This window comes from Lathyrus oleraceus, chromosome 3 (assembly GCF_024323335.1).
Source record: "Lathyrus oleraceus cultivar Zhongwan6 chromosome 3, CAAS_Psat_ZW6_1.0, whole genome shotgun sequence".
In the NCBI taxonomy this organism is placed as follows: domain Eukaryota; kingdom Viridiplantae; phylum Streptophyta; class Magnoliopsida; order Fabales; family Fabaceae; genus Lathyrus; species Lathyrus oleraceus.
The window spans coordinates 27,796,867-27,809,017 of NC_066581.1; the positions used below are offsets into that span (position 1 = coordinate 27,796,867).

The 12,151-nt window shown below is 28.7% G+C and overlaps 2 protein-coding genes and 1 pseudogene across 2 annotated transcripts; all 3 read right to left on the reverse strand.

Moving 5' to 3' along the window:
- Nucleotides 1-930: 930 nt before the first annotated feature.
- Nucleotides 931-1,417, reverse strand: LOC127132263 (zinc finger A20 and AN1 domain-containing stress-associated protein 6-like). Its single transcript, XM_051061178.1, has one exon. The coding sequence runs from the start codon at nt 1,357-1,359 to the stop codon at nt 931-933; it is 429 nt and encodes a 142-aa protein (XP_050917135.1). The 5' UTR covers nt 1,360-1,417.
- A 1,739-nt stretch (nt 1,418-3,156) lies between these two features.
- On the reverse strand, nt 3,157-3,943 carry LOC127129481 (uncharacterized; annotated as a pseudogene).
- Nucleotides 3,944-9,566: 5,623 nt separating this feature from the next.
- On the reverse strand, nt 9,567-9,995 carry LOC127132264 (zinc finger A20 and AN1 domain-containing stress-associated protein 6-like). The gene has a single exon (XM_051061179.1). The coding sequence runs from the start codon at nt 9,993-9,995 to the stop codon at nt 9,567-9,569; it is 429 nt and encodes a 142-aa protein (XP_050917136.1).
- Between the last annotated feature and the right edge of the window lie 2,156 nt (nt 9,996-12,151).

Genomic DNA, 12,151 nt, shown 5'->3' on the forward strand with positions numbered 1-12,151 from the left:
AGTTGTTTAGTGAAACTTCAATGAAATTCGTTAAGGAGGAAGTTTCCAAAGCTAACACACATGTGGTCACAATGTTTGACTATTGTAAAGATTGATTTAGTGTAGATGAGGAAATCGACCACAATGAGGGGAGGCCAAGGGGATACTATCGAGTCGAACTAGATAAATGTTGGTGCAATTGTGAAAAGTTCCAAGCCTTCCGCATGCGTTGTTCACATGTCATAGCGACATGTTCAAAGGCTCGACAAGACCCTTCCAACTTACTATCTGCCATTTATAAAGTCACAAACTTATGCACTGCGTACAACAATAACTTTCCCGTGGTAACAAAGGAAGATTATTGACATGCATATTAAGGGGAGATAGTTTTACACAATAAAATTATACAAAGAAAGAAAAAGGATCGCCCTAAAATATATGTGCATTAAGCTATGTAAGAATACTTAAACCCTAAACATATACATTAATAAAGATGTATTAAAAACTAACATGACAATATCATATTATAATACAATTATTTGAAAATATACCATTCTATAATAAGATATCCGTGTAAAAAATTTATTAACAATATACACAAATTAATATCTATGATAATTTTGATATAAATATACTTGTTAAAAAAATACTATAAAAATAACCATATGTTTGTAGAAATGTTTAATGAGAAGTTTTATATATGACTTTTTATTCAGGCTATTCATTGGGTATTATAGACTACTTGTTATTCCTTCTCATGCAAAGCAAAATTATTCCGGTACCATAATCAATGAGATTATTATAAATGACAATATGTAATAGTTAAAAAACATTGAAGGATTAATAATTAAAAATATATAGAAATATTCCTAAAGAATCAATATATTTACAATCTTAATTATTAAAAATTAAAATTAAAATTGATATCCACTATTTATTGTCTTATCACATCTAAACTCGGTATTCTAATTTATCACTCACACATAAAGGATTTTGTTTATCTAATATTTGACGACCAATCTTCTTTAAATCCACCTTGCATGCATGTTCTTCAGGATATCTATGCATTTTACAAAATACATTTCCACAACGACAATTAAATCCTAATAGTCCCACTTTTTTGTTGCAACTCTTGCACCTATTTTTCTCTGTCTTTATGTTTTGATTGTCGGTAAGAGAAGTAGCTGCCATAGCCTCACAGATACTATCAGTATTAGGGGTCATTGAAGAACAAGAAGATGTTGATTCAAAAACAAAGCTTTCATCATTTGACTTTTCAATGTTTTCTTTGAGATAATCATTGTAACACTTTGAGCAGAGATTGTTGTTTGAAGAAGAACCGTAGAAACCACAACCATTGACACAAAGCAATGGAACCATGTTTCACTTAAGAAAAATAGATGTTTGCAAATTCGGAGAAAGGGAGAGTTTTGTGGAGAAAAGATTCAAGCTTGAAAGTTTTGAATGATGGATTAGGTTGTGTTCATTTATAGGATATAATTGCTAGATGATTGTAACTAATAATACCATATTTTAGGAAACTATCTGCCAAAAAATTAGGAAAGAATTAAATAAGTGTAGATTTAATTTTTGAGAAAAATATGCAAGATCTAATATAGTCTCTCAAAAAAATAAAAATAATTTCTAGGTTTTGAAGAAAATAATCGGGACTTAGTCCCTAATTTATTTGCATTTTATTTGATTTATTAAAAAAATTTAATTAAATAAAATGAAGATAAAATAGTGATTATTTAATAGTTTTATAAAAGGTAAATAAATACGGAAGGAAATAAATATTTTTTTTATTAAACGACATAAATGTCCTAAAAGAACTAGTTTTTTTTAAATAAAATATTAATTTTGGTATATCCTAATCTTATGTAAATTCTGGATAGGACTAGTTATATATTATTTTTGTTTTGTTAAATTAATGATTATTTATGTTTTTAATTATTTGTTATATTAAACTCTTAAAATTAAACTTTTGATTTAGAAAATGTTAAAATCTCTTTTGAAATGATCTAAAATAACTTCATTTATAACTACCATTATTGTTACCACTTTGCAGAATATTTAGGTCCTAAACGAATTCTAAGAATTTGACATTTATAAAATTAATTTTTATATAAATAATTTAAATATATTTATTTTTTAGACTTTCTAAGATGTAAAATCATTTATTAAATTATCATAATCGATTTCTTATCAAATTTCTTTTTCAATGGATAGTAAAGTCAATCATTTAATCTTTGTTAAGGCATTGTTCATCTTAGATAGGATTTTATCAATTTTAATTTCAAAAAATACAACTAACCTTTTAATTGTTCTAGAGCAACATTATGAACAATCACCTATATTTTCATATTTATTTTTTTCGTTTGTTTGTGGTCAAGATTTTTAACATTTTAGATTTGAGAAATAAATATGTGGATTTTATAGAGAAGAAAGAGAGGAACTCATAGGAAGGTAGGGATGACAATGAGTAGGGGATACTATAGTATCCAAGCCCATACCCGCTAGCATATCAACGTTAGTACTCGTACCTAGGGATGTACATGAGTTGGATAAAAACTCACTAAATTCGGCCAAACTCATTCAAAATGATCCAAAAAAGAGGATTTGAATGGGTAATTCGGTTAATATGATCTTGGAAAATGAAAAATTGTTCAAAATAATTGGATTTCAGGTAAACACAGACCCAACCCATAAAATCCACTCAATCCATAAAGTTTACCATTAACTATTAACTATTTTTGTTTTTTTATGTCTCTTATAATGAATTGATATATGAACTAATATTTATATTTTTATCATTGTAATTTTGTTGAAGATATTAATGTTGAAGTCAAAACTTCCTTTTTGAATTATGAAGGATATTTTAACATTGTTATTGTCTCTTTTTTGTATTTTGATGAATGATGACTTTGATGTATTCATACTTGATTGCTTCAATTTTAGGCTCTTAATTTATGAGCCATGCATTTTAATTATTTAGGATATTACACTTTGATTATTTTGATTTTAATACTAGTAAGTTTTTAGTAATTTACGTAATTCTAGTTCTAGGTATTATCAGAGGTGGATCCAGACATTATATATTGATGTGGCTAAATATGAAAAAAAGTATGAAGTAAATTATATTCAGAATAAGAAATAATATTGTTTAATAAAGTACATTTACAATGAAAATTGTCTACTATCCATTTCTTGAAAATGAACTAAAAATAACATCATTGTTAATTGTTCCAAGACCATCTTTTTCTATAAAAGTTACAAGACGATCATTTAACCATTGATCACTCATTTTGTTACATAGTTGACTCTTCACAAACTTCATAGCTGAAAAATTACGTTTCACACTTGTAGTTGCTACCGGTAAGACTAAAGTCAAATTCAGAAACTTATAAACCATATCGAATGTGTTGCACTTATTTGTTTCCACAAGTTTTACACAAATATCTAAAATTCCTTTTAAATTTGCAAATTTTAGGTCACATAGAACATTTCTAACATAATTTTGAAGTTGATTTCGCACCATAACTTTTGACACATTTACAAAATCATTTGGATAAAACTCAACCATCCTTAATAATGTTTTCACATCAAAAGTTGCAAATGACGATGAGGGACTCAAACATGAAACACGTTGTAAAAGTTCAGTATTCTCTTCATCAAACCTAGCATTAAGCTCATGTAATTGCAAATCTAAAACACTAAACAAACAATCATGCCTATAATGATTCAAATTAGAAACACTAGAAGTTGTAGCATGTCGTCTAGGTTTCTTCCCTTGCACATATGGTGCCTCCATATCAGGCACATAAATATCATGCTTATTACAAATTTCCATAATCTTAGATATAAGTTCTTCTCATCCATCATTCTTTATTTCTTGTAATTCTTGTTTGGTAGCATTGACAAGTGATAAAGCGTTCAAAATATCTTGATCACACTTTTGAAGCATTACACTCAAATAATTTATAAATCCTAAAAATCTCAACCATCATATATAACATGAAGATAAAATCAAAAGAATGAAGCACATCTAACAAAAGCATAGTTTCACCATATACTCACTTTACATTTGATTTTCAACCACCCATTAATAAATGCAACCAAGCCAAGTGAAAAAATTGGAGAAATAAAATTAAAGATTGATAAATATGAGAGGAAGAGACAAGCATGAGAGATGGTGTGAGAGAAAGAGAGAGAAATGTGAGTTAATCATATTTTTTATAAATTATTCTAATAAACATGTATTTTTATATATAATATAAAAAAATTAATTATTCTAATAATAATCATTAGTGTATATATATAATATATAAAATATTTAAAAAAACTAGTGTGACTATAGCCACACCCTGCCATCACCTGGATCCGTCCATGGGTACTACCGTAATACAAATTTGATTTTTGCAAATACTTTTATTATAAATTTTATATAATGTTTAGACATTTGATGTTAAAAGAATAACGTTAATACGGTTAAAGTATTTTTCAAGAAAAAAAATAATTGGAGCATTTTTTGAAAAAGAATGTCAAATTATTTATAATTATCCAATAAAACAAGGAAAAGAATTGGGCGACCCACTACCAAACCCAATGGTTTTATCCAAACCGACCCAATGATATTGTGGGTGGTTATTTTATTTCACCAAATTCAATATAGTCTATGTGGTATGAATTTTGACTTTGGCCAAATCCAACCCAAACTGACTCATTTACACCCATACTCGTGTCCTCTAGGTATGTAAGTGCCCATACTCATATTTGTTACCCGCATTTATAATAAAAATAAATATATCAAGTATAAAATATCATATCATTTTATCTTTTTAAGATCATTAAAAATTTTCAAAAAATTTACTATTGAATTAAGAAATAAACAAATACTTATATTAAATATGTAATGGTTTAACATTGACGTATTCTTAAAAATTGATAGACTTTTATTTTTATATGATAATATAAATTAAAATATATAAATAAATATATTTTAAGGGTATGGGGAGGGGTGGGTACTAAGGTGTCCATACCTGCATCCATACTCACTTATTTAAATAAATAATTATCCGAGTTTGTGCATGTACCCATTTTTGCGGATTTTTACCCTACCCATTATAGGTATTTTTGTGGGTACTTACTGGAAACGGGTCAAATTTCCATCCCTATAAGAAGGGACGACGTAAGGGTAAGACAACCCAAGCTAGTGAAGGAGAATAGCGATCCAAAACGCAGCGGAAATTAAAAATTTCTCCTTTAGTGATCCTTACGAATGGACATGATCAGTGATAAAATTATTACCTCTTATGGCGATTGAAACCTTTGATGTAGATCTAAGGAGTGATCACAAACATTGAATGGTGACAACGCCTCTCCTCAGTCCACACGAAAGGATTCCTTCAATCTCAGTGCTAACTGCTATGAATGAAGGCTTTAAGTGAGAGAGAGAGAGAGAGAGAGAGAGAGAGAGAGAGAGAAACGAAATTTCATATATATCAAATGCTTATGTACAAGGGTTCTATTTATAGAACCACTTATACAGGTTGTAAGCTAAAAAGTCCACTTAAGTGTATGTGGCCTATATCTTATGATATACCAAAACCACTTAAGCACATGGTATCTTGCCATATTTCGTATTCTACTTAAGTGCACCATACCTTAAATTGTTCTACAATTAACTTAAGTGCACTGTACCTTACGGTGTTCCTTATTTACTCTATCTTTCATCAATCCTTCCTTTTGTGTGTGACCATGTAGGTTCTCGCGACATTGGTAATTATATTAAATCATGTATTTAACATAATAAAAAGTGAGCGGTATCTAGCAACACATCACTGCTACCAAAGACACAAAAATGTCATGTGATCTGATAAATCCTTTTGTGATAATACTAATGTGTACAATTACCCTTTTGCCCTTATGTCTATATTGAACATAAGGCATAGACTGTGTCATCCTTGTCTAGTTTAATATTGAGCCCTTAGACATTTCTCCTATTACGCATGATGGACAAAATCCATCTAGGTCACTCATGTCCTTCAGCATGCTTCATGGAGTACCCATCAATTGTCTTTATGTTCATCCAGTTACAGACAATGTTTGATCAGCAATAAGGCACTCGACTCTACATCTAGGATCCATAGTGGTTTTAGGTCAAAGAGTGGTATACACCACTATCACCATGAGAATAACTTATGACACTTTGCATAACATTCTATATAGTATTCTCATAGCAGGTCAATCCAATATAAATATTACTCTTAATATTCATACCTATGTTTAAGACTTGATAACTCCTTATCCATGATCCATGAGATGTGATCATCAGTCTATATATATAATAGTCTTAATGCTTTAATGTTATCCCATTTTACAACAAAGCTCGACTACAAATACTTTAAGAATATTGTCCTTATGTTTAATGGGATCTCATGATTAAGTCACAATTGATACATTAAACGGACTAGCTATTCTAGGGACTTTATTAAATAAACATAATAAAAAAAAGTCTTTTATTATTAATAAATAATTCGATACAAGTACCAAAAATATTGGACTCTAGGGCTTACACCAACAATCTCCCACTAGAACTAGAGCAAATCAGGCATACCCCTAATGCCCATAGATCTAGTATGGACATCATGCTTCTGCTGCGCAAGAGGCTTTGTTAGTGGGTCAACAATATTGTCAAGTGTTGGTACTCTGCATATTTTCACATCTCCTCTATCTATTATCTCTCGAATGAGGTGATAACTCCTAAGTATGTGTTTGGATCGTTGGTGAGATCTAGGCTCCTTAGCTTGTGCGATAGCACCATTGTTATCACAATAGAGATCAATGGGATCCACAATGCTAGGAACTATGCCAAGTTCACTAATGAGGATTATTGGCCTGCATATCAAAGGGGAGATAGTCTGACACAATGAAAATATGCAAAGAAAGAAAAAGGGTTACCCTAACAGCACACATATTCAAACCAAAATGGATACGACGAACAAAATGGTGAGATTACGTAGTTCATGCCGTCAACCCGAACATAATCTTACAAATTGTCTCAATATTGTAGCAAGCTCCACAACATAATTCAATAATCCACTTTTAGTCTTGCTTTTTATATGTAATTCATTTTATGTAACCATTTTATTTTAGATTGAAAATAACGTTCATTTCATAAATATCACAATATTCGGTTTCAACAACTAAACAACAATTTAAACAACAACTAAACAACAAGACAAACAAATACAATGACTAAACAACATATATATGCAATTACAACCATCAGGACAATTTCCTCACAACTATGCATCATAATACGACAATCAATGTCAGTTTTAATTGACTCCCAAAATCGAATTTCTCCATTGTTGTTGTACACCATAACAAGCGTTTGAATTCTTCTGATATTTTCACCATCTGCAAAATCTCCATCTAACCAACAGATCAAGCTCTACTGAAGATGCTCGAAAGTCTCCGTGTTTCAGAGTCGGATCTTCATCAGAGGCTTTACTGCTGAATAAATCAAATTGATATTTATCTTGACAATATAACACATCATTTTGAAGATAAATTAGAGAGAATTAAAAGGTGGGTGAAAAATGATGGATAGGAGATGCACTATATAAAAAAATTCAAAACAACACAGTAGCCACTGACTATGGTGCATGCTCTTAGAGGATGCATGCATGCCCCATAGACACTTACATGACATGATTGCATGCGCCACACCCAATGGCGCCTTGGTTCAAATTATGAGGGCATGTGCCATTGCCTGTGGCGCTTCCTCTCGGGGTCGAAATATTTTTGTTTGAAACATGGTTACTTTAGTATTTTTTCTAAAAATATGATTCTTTTGATTTTTTTTTAAATATGATTATTATAAAAAAAATTCAAAATTGAGTGATCAAAATCACCTCAAAAAAGTTTAGCATATGGTGATTTTTAAGTATCTTCCGTTCTTTTTCAAATATACACTTTTTATAATAAAAAATCAAATAAAATATATGTGCATTAAAGTATGTAAGAATAACCTAAACTTATATAGTAATGAAGATGTATTAAAAACTAACATGACAATATATATACAAATTAATATCTAGGATCATTTTAATATAATCGTACTGTTAAAAAAAATACTTAAACATAACCATACAAACAATGTTTGTGGTATTTAGAGTATTTAATGAGAAATTTTATATATGATTTTTTATAAAGAAAATTAGAGAATTCTCTCAACTCTAAGTTCAAAATTTATCTTTCTTCCATAATTTTCACTTTTTCAAACATATTAAAACAAAATTTTCAGTAGTTATTTTAAAATATTCAATACGCAACTTTTCCATTTTTCAAAATTCACGGATTTATATCGGAAATCCGGGAAAATTCGGTAAAAATACTGGAAATTTCAAAATTTTCAATATACAATACTGGAAATTCTCAAAATATCCGGGAACAAACAAAAATTTTCGGAAATTTTCAAAATTCCGATATATCAGAAATTTTGAGTATATTTGAAATTTCCAGTAACAGACCCTTAGAGACAGACTTGTACTAAAGATGCAAAAGCATGAGAATCAACATATGTAGGACGAATTAGGCATTTGAAAGATGAAATTACGAAGTCATCCTAAGTAGTTTTGTATTCTTGTACGTAGAACAACTTTTGTGGTAAATATGTATCTATTATATGTGATGACTTTTTAGTGGAACCATTTATGCATGCCGTTGTACTCAAAAAAATGAAAATTCATGTTTTTGATAATTCTGAGATCATACCGGAAATTTGACATTATTTGCATTTTCCGATGTATCGGAAAATTTAATTTTTTGGGATTTTTAACCATTTTATGCAAAAGTCATGATTTCCGGTATATCTTCATCGGAATTTTTTTAAATTTCCGATACATGGCTTACGGAAATTTGAAATTTACCGTACCTGTCTTACGAGAGCAATAAAAATCTGTAAATTCACAAAATTTTCCGTATGCACACAAAAATTATGATACGAAGCTGGAAATTTCAAAATTTCAGAGTTTTTTACAAGAGTATCAAGGTAAATTTGCTCAAAACAGAGGGTGTCAGGTTTAATTGTGGGGTATCATGGACCACTTTCACAACTTTGATATTTTGTTCACAGAAAGAATCAATATGATTTTTCGTCTGTTTTTTTATTTATTGAGAAGGACTTAGTTTACTTGTGATTGGTTTGGAGCTAGTTGTAATACTTCTATTCATTCTAACTTCTTAGATTGACTTGACAATCCTTTATTGTATATTAGATTGTGGTTGTATGCTAATGTTTGAAAATCAATTCTACCTTTCTCTTTCTATTGAGTTGAGTATTACTTATACCACCCTCTCTCATCTAGGCTACTTGTCTTGCTTTCCTTAGAACCACCCTCTCTCATGCCAAGCCAAATTATTCCGGTACAATAATCAATAAAATAATTATAAATGACAATATGTAATAGTTAAAAAACATTGAAGGATTAATAATTAAAAATATATATAAATAGTCATAAAGAATCAATATATTTACAATCTTAATTATTAAAAATTAAAATTAAAATTGATATCCACATCTAAACTCGGTGTTCTAATTTATCACTCACACATAAAGGATTTTGTTTATCTAATATTTGACGACCAATCTTCTTTAAATCCACCTTGCATGCATGTTCTTCAGGATATCTATGCATTTTACAAAATACATTTCCACAACGACAATTAAATCCTAATAGTCCCACTTTTTTGTTGCAACTCTTGCACCTATTTTTCTCTGTCTTTATGTTTTGATTGTCGGTAAGAGAAGTAGCTGCCATAGCCTCACAGATACTATCAGTATTAGGGGTCATTGAAGAACAAGAAGATGTTGATTCAAAAACAAAGCTTTCATCATTTGACTTTTCAATGTTTTCTTTGAGATAATCATTGTAACACTTTGAGCAGAGATTGTTGTTTGAAGAAGAACCGTAGAAACCACAACCATTGACACAAAGCAATGGAACCATGTTTCACTTAAGAAAAATAGATGTTTGCAAATTCGGAGAAAGGGAGAGTTTTGTGGAGAAAAGATTCAAGCTTGAAAGTTTTGAATGATGGATTAGGTTGTGTTCATTTATAGGATATAATTGCTAGATGATTGTAACTAATAATACCATATTTTAGGAAACTATCTGCCAAAAAATTAGGAAAGAATTAAATAAGTGTAGATTTAATTTTTGAGAAAAATATGCAAGATCTAATATAGTCTCTCAAAAAAATAAAAATAATTTCTAGGTTTTGAAGAAAATAATCGGGACTTAGTCCCTAATTTATTTGCATTTTATTTGATTTATTAAAAAATTTAATTAAATAAAATGAAGATAAAATAGTGATTATTTAATAGTTTTATAAAAGGAAAATAAATACGGAAGGAAATAAATATTTTTTTTATTAAACAACATAAATGTCCTAAAAAAACTATGATAATGTTTTTTTTTAATAAAATATTAATTTTGGTATATCCTAATCTTATGTAAATTCTGGATAGGACTAGTTATATATTATTTTTGTTTTGTTAAATTAATGATTATTTATGTTTTTAATTATTTGTTATATTAAAATCTTAAAATTAAATTTTTGATTTAGAAAATGTTAAAATCTCTTTTGAAATGATCTAAAATAACTTCATTTATAACTACCATTATTGTTACCACTTTGCAGAATATTTAGGTCCTAAACGAATTCTAAGAATTTGACATTTATAAAATTAATTTTTATATAAATAATTTAAATATATTTATTTTTTAGACTTTCTAAGATGTAAAATCATTTATTAAATTATCATAATCGATTTCTTATCCAATTTCTTTTTCAATGGATAGTAAAGTCAATCATTTAATCTTTGTTAAGGCATTGATTGATGCTATATTTATATATTTAAAAACTACATCAATTGATGCTATATTTATATATTTTTTATAAGTAAATGCTATATATAAAAGTGAGGATCAACTTACTTTATAACTAAGTTTTTTAGCTTGCTCCAAATCATAATCTTTAAATTGAATCTAATCTAATGGTTAATTAGAATTTTTATTTAATTAACCATTAGATTAAATTTAATTTAAAGACTATAATTTAGAGTAAGTTTAAAAAACTTACTCTTAGAGTAAGTTGATCCCCCAAATATATATATATATATATATATATATATATATATATATATTAAGAAAATTAAAATTTTAAGACCTAACGCGAGGTCTTTACCAACCTAATTGTTGAGATGGCCCTACCACTTTTTCATTTTATGTACATATCAAACAATTCCAATATTTAAACCATAATAATTTTTTTTGAGACATGAATATCACATGAATTCACGTGAATACGATAATTCTGAACACTTAATTTTTTTACTTGTAAAACTACAACAGGAGAGATATTGTCCCTGTCTTGATATTTCAACATGAATACTATAATTATGAACACTTAATCTTAAAGAAGACATGATATTCAAATTTTTCATTTGCAAGCTTCTAAAACTGGCCACTTCACTAAACTATGATCTGATTGTGAAATTTGAGCAATATCATGAAAGATTGCTACTTTGTTTTGAATAACAAGAGCGTCATGACAACTAAAATAACTCTGATGACAATAGAAGGTCTTGAACAGTGCTGTTAAAAGAGTGTGAGTTTTGTGGTCAAGAATTTTAACATTTTAGATTTGAGAATTAAAAATGTGAATTTTGTGGAGAAGAAAGAGAGGAACTCATAGGAAGGGCGGACGTAAGGGCAAGGCAACCCTAGCTAGGGCTTTAGGACTCAAAATTTTGGGTAAAAAAATACTAGTTTTTTTAAAATTTTGTTATGAATATATAAAATGACATATTTCTTTCATAAAATTCTCAAAAAGTCTTGATTTTGGTGACTATGTGTTTGAGCTAGAAGTTAAGCATGTAGAATCCTATGCCATAAAAAAAACTCTATTGGATTTCCATCTTTGATTTTTGGTATTTTGTTCAATCAAAAGAATAATATTGTTTGTATTGAAATAAAGTAAGTGTGTCTCTTGGTTTATTAAATTTTAGTTATAAGTTATTTGCGAGGAAACATGCCTCTTACATTGTTCTTCCAAATATTCGAAAGATTGATGAGTCTAATCTAATTGTTGATGATGTATT